Here is a 10,513-nt window from a genome sequence, read left to right as displayed (position 1 = left end):
TTTTTTTTTCAGCTGAAAACATGAAACAGTCCCTCAGCAGCCCTGAAAGCCTGCTCTCAGATTCTCCCATCCCACTTCTCAGCCGACATTTTAATTTCTAATTTTAGTGAAGCCTCAGGACTTCTCTGGGATTTCAAAAAGCCCAGTCTCTTGAACTCATTTCCTTGAATGGAAGAGAATAATGACCCAGAGGTGGCGAGCACAAAGTGCTGAAGGGCTGGAGAAACCTAGTGGAAGAGCCTAGAGCCAGCCTGGGGGGAGGGAGGCCTGTTGGAAGTGACCCCACTCAGTGAGGGAGGCAGCCAGATGTTTTGCTCTGGACAAGGACAGGGGTCCATTTGGTTATGCTTTTTTCAGGCAAAGTGGGGGGTGTCTGCTTCTTTCCCATTCAGGACTCAACTTCGATGAACTAAGTTCTAATGAACTAGATTCATGCAGGTAGTTGAAGTCCTATTTGGAAACCTGCACATCTCTCTCCCAATGCTTGGTACTTCTCAGGCTATGCTTTCTGGACAAAGGAAGGAGTATTGTGATAGAACTCAAGGCATTTTTTTTCCACTGGAGAAAAGACACTCAACTAATCAAATACCATCTGCATTTGGTATTTGCCTACACTTTGCTAGAACTTTCTCTTGTCCCATAACTCAAAGGAAATTAGGACCAGGTTTCCTAAGCCCTTGACACTAAGAGCATTCTACAGTCTTGTTAGCTGTTATGGAAGAAAGATCCTAAAATGGCCACAAACTTACTCTCCCAGCAATAGAACAGGGATGTGGTGTGAAGTGGAGGAGGAAGGGAATAAAAGACAGGAAAAGGAGTAGTGCTTGCTGACTCAAAAATTTAAATGGGGCTGGGGTCCAGGTGTACAGTTTGGGCAAAAAAGTCAAGGGAAAAATCTTGTAAGAAAATCTAAGGAATATGATTAGTCACCAAAATAGACCAAAGAGTTGGGAACAAAGTCCCCCAGGGCCTTGTTGCCATGGATATAGGCAGCCCCCTGCCCCATGGCATTCCCTTCTCTCTATCAAATGGTTTTGGTAAGTAGCTGAGGTTTCAAGGTAGTTGTATAGTTGTTGTTGTTGTCATGTGCCGTCGAGTCAACCTAACTCATAGCGAACCCTCCTTGGGTTTCCGAGGTGGTATCACTACAGAAGTAGATTGCCCCATCTTCCTTCCGAGGAGTGGCTGGTGGGTTTGAACCGCCAGCCTTCTGGTCCGCAGTCAAGTGCCTTAGGCACTATGCTACCAGTTGTATAGAGGACCATGTTTTCTCAGAACCATTGTAATTTTCACTTAATGCTGCATAAAAAGGCCACACCAAATTTAGCAGCATAAAGCTAAATAAATAATAAATAAACACACAATTATTTCCTCACAGTGTCTGCCTGTCAGGAATTCAGGAACAGCTTTGGCTCAGGGTCTCTCGTGAGGTTGCAGTTAAGATGTCAGCTGGTCTACAGTCATCTGAAGGCTTGACTGGGGCTGGAAAGACACACTTCCAGAATGGCTCCCTCACACAGCTGTTGGCAAAAGAGCCAAGTTTGTTGCTGGCTGTTGACAGGAGAGCTCAGTTGCTCCCCCTATAGGCCTTTCCATAGGCTGCTTGGGCATTCTCACAACATGGCAGTTGGCTTCCTCCAAAGAGAGTGATACAAGAGAGAGCAAGAAGGAACCTGCAATGCCGTTTATGACTTAGCCTCAGAAGGGACACACTGTCACATCTGCCACATTCTGTTCGTTAGAAATGAGCTCCTAAGCCCAGCCCACATGTAAGGAGAGGGGAATGAGATGCCACCCAGAGAAGAGAGGTGTGCTGGAGCATTTGTGGACATTTTTAAACTACTGCAACTATTCGCAATTCCTGTGGATTACCTGCTCTCACTCAGACAGCCAAGATAGAGAGCAAGGAGGAAGTCAGAACCATATCACCTCCTGAAGCTCTACTTCTCTCTGACCCTCCAGATGCCGTGGTCAGTCTGTGCTCTGGTTCCTCACAGAGATCAAACACATGTGCCAATAACTGGGACTCTGATCAGGGCCCAGAACCAGTGAGTGGGATCTAGGAAGGAACCTGACTGGTCACTATGCTACATGTCTGTCTCCGGAGATGGGTCAGCTCCCTTGAGCCTTACAGACTAAAAGTGGGAAACTGGAGATGGGATGTTTTTTATTAGAAGTGGAGAGGTTGTTAAGTATCTTTGGGATAGTCTAAAAATCTGATTATACTACCAGTTCTGTCTCACCCCCAGACGTGGCTGCTATATGCAACAGGATGAAGGAGGGGGTAGAGTGAAGAGTAACCAAAGCCCATTCCTTCCCCTTGCCTCCTAGCCCCACCCCCCAAGAGTAACAGAAGTTTCGAGCAATGAAAGGACACTCCATTTACCCACAGCAAAAGTCAGAGACACTAGATCCTTGTTCTAGACCTGGCGGAAGCTGTACTTTAGAAAATCTCACCCCTGGTGACGAGATGATCCAAAAGAAACACACACCTGGAGCAAGTTTGCATTAGGGAGGCCTGGACGCCAGTCCCAGCAGTTTTCCTCCTCCTCTTTGTGACTTTGGCCAAGACGCTTAACATCATTTCCTCATTTGTGACATGAAGGGGCTGGATCAGACCCTCTCTGCATTCTCCACCCCTCTCTAATTCTTGAATCCAAGGGAGGAGTACAGGTGCTGATACATCTTTGCAAAAAGGTTGACATTTCCATTGCAGGCTTGGCGGAAGTACGACACAGACAGGAGTGGCTATATCGAAGCCAATGAGCTCAAGGTAAGATGGGTCTTGAGAAGGATGTGGAGGGCATGGAGAATGGGACTAAAGCCAGAGCGGCAGTGGGTTTAAGGAACCTGGGGAGGGGGGAGAAGTTGGGTTAGAAATAGGGGTTTGCAATCTGTTCAGAACTCCCAAGCCTGGCTCTGGACTGTTTAACTTCTTCAGGGCAGCCATGTGAAATCTGTAGCATGGAGCTATAGGGCCATGGAGTCCACCCAAACAACACCCTTGCACATCAGTGCCTAGGACAGGCACGCTTGAGCATTTCCGGCTAATTGTAGTTTGCGGATCTTCTAACTTGTACATATATCTACCCTCAAATTCTTCGACCAACCAGTGACCCTTAGACACTGCTTAACTCTAACCCTCTGTGCTATGTTTATGAGGAGGCAGAGTCAGTCTCTACTAGTGGGGTGAAGTTGAACCCAGAGCCACTTCTGGGGCTTCAAGTTCACTCCACAGGGATCAAGCGGTTAGGGAATTATGAGCCGTACTGGTGTAAACCTCAGAAAATAAGTGACTGTAGAAAGCATGAAGGATTCGGGAGCTCTGAAAGAGGCCTTTCATATTCCAGGGATTCCTGTCAGACCTGCTGAAGAAGGCAAACCGGCCCTATGACGAACCTAAGCTCCAAGAGTACACCCAGACCATAGTGAGTGGACAGAGTTCCCCCCCCCCTCCCCAGGGGTGCAGGTGACTTATGGTGGCAGCTAGCAAGGCAAAGAAGGGTGGCAGTTCATGGCCCCACATCCCTCCTCTTTGAGACCCCCACTGAGCTGACTCCCAGGCCAGTGTGAGACTGGGGAGCATCTAGTTCCAAGACAATCTTTGTAGCTCCAGGAGAAGATGAATTTTGAGAGGGTAGGACATTGGTGCTGACCTGCTCTGTGCCTCTGCTGCTCCTTCTCTGGGTGGTCCCTGGCCTCCAGGTGACCTCAGAGGAGCCCATGAGAACTCTCTTCCTGTCCTCCTTCCTCTCCTCTCCACTAAGGGGGTGGCAGGTCAAGACCCCACATGCAAGTTCAAAGCAAATAACTCACACCTCTTTGTGTCCCCAACAGCTAAGGATGTTTGACTTGAATGGGGATGGCAAATTGGGCCTCTCGGAGATGTCCCGGTAAGCATCCGCCCACACCCCCAGTGTCACTTTTAATAAGATTCCTGCTATCATTCCTGTGCTACTGTCCCCATCTCTGAGATCAATGAGTAGGCTAACAGGTCAGGTGTCAAAAAACTCAAGGCAAAGTTAGAAAGAACTGTGAACATCAACACCTCAGTTTATCTGTTTCTCTCTTTTATGAACTTTCCACGAAATCCTGATTAAGTGCTCGAGAGCTCTGGGTAACTAACAGAGGCTCCCTCTGCATCCTCACCAGGTCCAAGCTGCTCTTGCCTACGCTCTGCCTTCTAATCTCTGCTCTACCATTTCCTTTTCAGACTCTTGCCCGTTCAGGAAAACTTCCTGCTTAAATTTCAGGTAAAAGACCTGCTGTGCTTTCCTCTTGTTCTTCCCTTCCCCTCACCATTGAGCTTTGCCCTTCCACACACCCCCAAATCCACCATAATCATAAACACATTCAAGGCTTTCTCTCTCTCTTAACTGTCTCAATCCTTATAGGGCATGAAGCTGACCTCAGAGGAGTTCAACGCGATCTTCACATTTTATGACAAGGTAAGAGCTCAAAGGCAGTGCAGATTGGAAATGCTGGAGGCTTCAAGACAGGGGAGCCCTCAGCCAGAATGAGTCACTTCCATCAGCAGAAAGAGACCAGTGGTCAAAGGGGCAGCCTGGGCCACATCGTTTCTTCCTGTCCCTTTCCTGATGTATCTTATGTTATGGAAAAAGATAAATGTCATTTATGATCCCATCACCTATGGAGCCTAAGGTTTTGGATTTTGAAAAAAATGCAGCAAAGAATAGTTGGCAGAAGAGGAAGATAGTCATACTGAGAACCAGGGTGTGATTACGTTGTTTGGAGCAGAAAGATGGAGATGCTCAGTGCTGCTCCCCTGGTACCTGTCATAACTTTTGCACTCAAAACCAACAAACTAAACTTACTGCCATCAAGTTGGATCCGACTCATAGCGACCCCTCCTTGGATTTCCGAGGCAGTATCACTGAGGAAGTAGATTGCCCAGTCTTCCTTCTGAGGAGTGGCTGGTGGTAGGTTTGAACTGCCAGCCTTCTGGTTAGCAGTCAAATGCCTTAGGCGCCAAACCACCAGAGCAACTGACTCAATGGCAGTGAGTGAAATTTTGCACTAGAGCCAGTTATTTTTCTGGGAGGTTGGGTGTAAGCTGACTTCCTTACCTCCACATCCACCCCTTCCATACCCATCCCTACCCATATAACTCTTAGGGTGGGAGATGTTATTTATAACCAAAGGGTTGGGGGTAAACTTTAAAAAGCCCCTGTGTTGACCTTGACATTTTACTTTGGATGTGGCATTCAGACAGTTGGCTAATATCATTCACATTTTCAATGCAAGTGAAAGACACCAAAACTAGAGGCTACCAAAAGAACAGTTTGTCCTGTTCCTGTGTCAGTCAGTATAGAAAGAGCTGATGCATTATTATGACACTACAAAGTCTGAATACCTTCTCTTGGACACAGTAATGGGAAGGTTGGACATTTAGGCCCCCTTGGGATGGGTGGAAGGACCCCCTGGTGGTGCAGTGGTTAGACACTCAGCTGCTAATTGAAAGGTCAGCGGTTCGAGCCCACTAGCCACTTTGCAGGAGAAAAGATGTGGGCAGTCTGCTTCTGAAAGATTTACAGCTTTGGAAACCTTAGGGGGCAGTTCTCCTTGGTCCTATAGGGTCACTGTGAGTCAGAATTGACTCGAGGGCAGTGGGTTTTGGCTTGATTTTTGGGAGGCAGTGGAATCAAGGAGTGAGGTCGGGGTTACTGAGACTGTTTCAGAAAGGTTTGTTTCTCTGCTCCCATCACAGGACGGAAGTGGCTACATCGATGAGAATGAGCTGGATGCTCTTTTGAAGGATCTGTATGAGAAAAACAAGAAGGTGAGCCACCAGACCCAGGGGCCTGGGTGAAGTCTCCAGGGAAGGGAGGAGTGGACAGGGACGCCCTGGAGTTGCAGCGCGCTCCCCTCTCACCAGCCATGAGACAGTGGCGATTTTGACATGGTGCATGTTGTGGAATCATCAGCCAAAGTACCAACAAAAAAAGACTTTCTCTACAAGGAGAGATTTTGGAGGGCAGGGGGCCAGTGGGAGGGGAGGGCTATTCCAAATTGGCTAACTGCACAATCTAGAACTGCCATTGAGTTGATTCCGACTCATAGTGACCTCCTTTGGGTTTCCAAGGTGATAAGCAGTAAATCTTTACAGAAGTAGATTGCCCCGTCTTCCTTCCACAGGGTGGCTGGAGGGTTTGAACCACCAACCTTCTGATTAGCAGTCAAATACCTTAGGCATTATGCCACCAGAGCTCCTTACAATCTAGAGCTGGAGAAGGTTAAAAGGAGCCACCGAAACGTTTGTTTCCCTCCAGGTAAACATGGAGGACTGAACATTATAACTTTGCTCCTTGTGTTGCCTTTGATGTCCTCCCCAATGGGCTCATCTTGGTGCACTAGGGTTAGGGTGGGACAGGAACCAAGAGACAAGTCTTTGCAGCCAACTTCCTTCACTCCTGGAAAATGTCTCAGCAAATGGTTTTATCTGCTTTCTTTAAATAGATGATGAAAGCTCTATAATTCCTTGCATTGCCTAATTGCCTTGGATCCCAGACATGAGCTAAATTTAATGCTTAATTTCAGGAATAACTTCATTGCAGCCTCTAGGTCTATCTGTCTCCCTTTCCAAGTGCTTTCTGATCTCTTTATGTTATCCTAAGTGTCATCCTCCACTTATTTTACCCTAGATTTATTTTTCCTTTATGTTACCTAAAATTGCTTTTTTGAAAGAGGCAGAAAATAAACTGTACGTAAACAGATACATCCTAGGAAGAAGAAATCGTTTGCCGGTGTTTGAACTTGGCAAAATTTTTCCTGGTACCAAGGAGAAAACTATTTATGCACCTTTTGTGTCCAAAGAATGCGAGCCACCATAATGGAGAATGTCTTTAACTATAATTGCATTGAGGAGCATAGTTAGTCTTCATATGGCCCTGCCTTCACCCGAAGCAGATCAACCCTGAAGGCATAGTATTTCATCTCCAGAGTGATCTGAATAAATTCAGGGTCTTTCTTGCTTAACACAAAGGACAACTCATGTAGCTGTACAGCTTGACTCCAGATGTGGAAACAAAAGTAATGGTTCAGGTACTGGGACTTTAAGCAGCTATGAAGGTTAGAAAACAGGATATTAATAAAGTTTGTTTACTTGGGAGCCCATCTGCACCAGGCTCCAAATTTGGCACCTGGGAATTGAGAGGATGAATCAGGAGAAAGAGAGAGCTGCATGTCTGTAAATAACAATACCTGTGTTGGGAATGGTGAACCCATGTGGCAGATGCACGTTCCATTTTGGTTGTGTCTGTGTAGACGGATAAGGTTCCTGCTGCAGATTAAAGTTTAAGGCCCCGGGAAGGACAGGCTGATGGGATCAGATGTCAATATTTCTTATCACTCCTGAGGCAACTGCAACTCACTAAAGCCTTCCCCAGCTTCAAGCAAAACTTCTAGACATAGAAAGTAAGCAGCCCTCTCTCTTAGGTTACTAAGCCTCTTGCTTCCTGGCTACACTCTGGAGAGTTTTTGCAAGCTAGAGGCTGATACATGGGGTCCCCCTTTCTTGATTCCTAATTGGTGCAGGGCAAACTAGGAAGAAAAATATGCTAATTGACCTGAAAGATGCCCCACAAGGATGTTTGCAAAATGCACTTGGAGTGGATGGCAGCACAAAACCTGAAATTAGTATACCCACTCCTCACTTATTGACATGGTTACGTTCCAAAGACCAGGTCATTGTGCAAAAATCAGCCTTAAGAAAAAATGGAAGATGACCACATGTTACATAACTGCCAAATTACGTAATTACCTAACTATCAAACCACTGAGAATCGTGGCCCAGCCAAGTCAACATATAACCTTAACCATTACAGCCAGCGTTACTCTCATGTCGCACCTCAGCATTCACTGCTGCTAGACGCATGCCAATGCGCGAGACAGTCAGATGGGCAATTTTTACCACTATCATATATGCAAAATGTCAGATAACAATGTAGTGAGTAAGTGAGGATAAGTCGGTAAGTGAGATGTAGTGTGAGGGGGTGTCTCAAAGCAAAGAGAAAAAGTCGCCTGTGAGCACTGACTGAGGACAGGTGAGCTAGGCAGATTACGTGGTAGACTTCAGGACTCAGGGGACTAACAATATTGATGGCTATGAGCTGGACCAGTCCTTCAGTGAATACCTTAGTCTTTATACCTCAGTTGGCCTATTAGCAGCATGGGGATAATGACCCATCGCCCTAGAAGGGGAAGTGTTTTAAAAAATGATCCTTCAGATACTGAGTACATATTCTGTCAAGGTCTTCAATATACAAAGAGGTGAGAAGAAAAGGAGAGAGGAGGGAAGGAGACAAGGAGGGAAGGAAGGAATGAAGGGAGAAAGAAGGGGAAAAAGACAGTTGTTTAAGTGACTTTTCTATATTTCAGACTTACTATTTACATCCAAAGCAATTATTGTGAGTATGTTTAACATAAGGCATATCAGGTGTTAGTATTCTGTCTAATATTGGCCTCCATTTTAAAATGAGATCTGGGCATATTGTTCATGCCACTAAGACAGGGTCACCTGTCTTAGTGTATCCGCCCTCTGAAGGCCACAGGAAGCCAGTGAGCAAGAAGTGGGCTGATGAGCTTTTGTTGCCAGTGGAGACAGCATTTAGAATTCCTTGTTTAAACAGATGAGGCTTAGGGAACAGTAGACCAAGGAGCTTCTCTGGCACTCTCTTCATCACCTTCAGGGACCCGATTTGGCTTTCAATAATGAGACCAAATGAGGTACAGGAATTTACACAAGTTATGCGCTGATAATGACTATCTTCACAATACCAAAAAACCATACTCACTGCCATCGAGTTGGATCCGACTCATAGTGACTCCTCCTTGGGTTTCCGAGGCAGTATCACTATGGAAATAAGATTTCCCAATCTTCCTTCCAAGCTCCTGTTTTTAGAATGCTTGTTATGTGTTAGGCATTGTGCTAACATCATTTCCTCATCCATTCCTCATAATGCCATTAACCCATTGCCAATCAAGTAGATTCTGACTCACAGTGCCTCCACTGGGTTTTCAAGGCTGTAAATCTTTACAGAAATGGATTGCCTCATCTTCCTCCCATGGACTAGCTGATGGGTTTGAACCATCGACCTGTGGTTAGCAGCCAAATGCCTTACCCACTATGCCACCAGAGCTCTTTCATAAAACCACTAAAGCAAACCAAACACACTGCCGTTGAGTCGGATCCGACTCACAGCAACCCCTTCATGGGTGTCCAAAGCATTATCACTATGGAGGTAGATTGCCCAACCTTCCTTCCAAGGAATGGCTGATGAATTTGAACCACCAGCCTTCTGGTTAGCAGTCAAATGCGTTGGCACTACACCACCAGAGCACCTGTAAGACCAATAAGGAGGTACTATTATTGTGTCCATTTTATAGGTGAAGCAGCTGAGTCTAAGACAGGTTGACTATTTTGCCCAAGGCAACACAGCTAGTATGTGACGGAGACAGAGTTTAACCCAGTCTGTCTGACACAAGGCCCATGCCCTGTATCACTCTAAACCATGTACACTGAGGTGGGAGGAAAGGGTGGTTCAGGCAGGTGTCTGAACATGTTGCTGGGCCATCCACTGACCCTGCTCTTACCTCTCCCTGTATCTCCTAGGAAATGAACATCCAACAGCTCACCAGCTACAGGAAGAGTGTCATGTCCTTGGCCGAGGCGGGGAAGCTTTACCGCAAGGACCTGGAGATTGTGCTCTGCAGTGAGCCCCCCATGTAAAGGCGGGACAGGGGCTGCTTCTCCACCTCCCCAAATCCTTCTCCTGCTGCCCTAACACTGTACCCACACCCAGAGATCATGAGCATCCCTGCCCCCTGCAACCCACCCACACTAGCCAGCAGAGCAGGAAAGGAGAGATGGAAGATGGGCCAGTGTGCACCTCCTTTGAGCCCCTCTAACCTGATCCTGACCAGACACACTGCTTGGCCTGCAGTCTGGATGACCCAGTGCACGGAAAGTGGGTGGGGCACGGGTGGAGGCTCCTCAGCCTTCTTTGCTGTGATGCATGAGCTCATTCACTCTATGATTTTGGCTTCTATGTCCAACAGAGTGGACTCTTCCTTCTCGCCCTCCTCCACCCTTCTCCCTTGCCTCTTCCCACCACAAACTTTCCAGTTCCATCCACCACCTTGCTAATGGTGTAGCTGTCTCTCAGAGTTCCTGTTTGCAGGGGGCACGTGCCCTGCCTTGCCTTCTTTATTCGCTGTGCTCCTCTTCTCTTTTGGTTTCTTGTCTTCTTGTTTACCAAGTTAAGAGTTTACAGACAATAAAATGATAAAGTTCTGCTATGGAAGCTCACCCAGCGTTTGTCTAGTGGTCAACTTCTCTCTGCAGTTAACAGCTCTTCTTGACAAAGAGAGGACCTGTTCTCATGTGGGTGAGGGAGGGAGCCATCTGGGATAGAGTCACTAGCAGCAGAGTCAAAGGACCACAGGACACTATGGCTTTCACTCCCCATTCACTGCCTGCCTCTTCACCAACCTG

The 10,513-nt window shown here is 46.8% G+C and overlaps 1 protein-coding gene across 1 annotated transcript in view; it reads left to right on the top strand.

Annotated features, from left to right (window-relative positions):
- The window catches only part of CALB2 (calbindin 2), a 30,907-nt gene extending 21,159 nt beyond the window's left edge, over nucleotides 1-9,748 (top strand). The window contains exons 5-11 of the mRNA XM_007940340.2: nucleotides 2,717-2,773; nucleotides 3,351-3,428; nucleotides 3,838-3,893; nucleotides 4,214-4,253; nucleotides 4,395-4,448; nucleotides 5,729-5,800; nucleotides 9,632-9,748. Coding sequence (XP_007938531.1) covers nucleotides 2,717-2,773; nucleotides 3,351-3,428; nucleotides 3,838-3,893; nucleotides 4,214-4,253; nucleotides 4,395-4,448; nucleotides 5,729-5,800; nucleotides 9,632-9,748 — 474 coding nt within the window. The remainder of the gene's footprint in view (nucleotides 1-2,716; nucleotides 2,774-3,350; nucleotides 3,429-3,837; nucleotides 3,894-4,213; nucleotides 4,254-4,394; nucleotides 4,449-5,728; nucleotides 5,801-9,631) is intronic.
- Nucleotides 9,749-10,513: the final 765 nt, after the last annotated feature.

The sequence above is a fragment of the Orycteropus afer genome, unplaced genomic scaffold (assembly GCF_000298275.1).
Source record: "Orycteropus afer afer isolate SDZICR_OR568_19922 unplaced genomic scaffold, OryAfe1.0 scaffold00067, whole genome shotgun sequence".
NCBI lineage: Eukaryota > Metazoa > Chordata > Mammalia > Tubulidentata > Orycteropodidae > Orycteropus > Orycteropus afer.
Note: the sequence above shows the minus strand (reverse complement) of the source record. Positions and strands in the feature narration are given on the sequence as shown.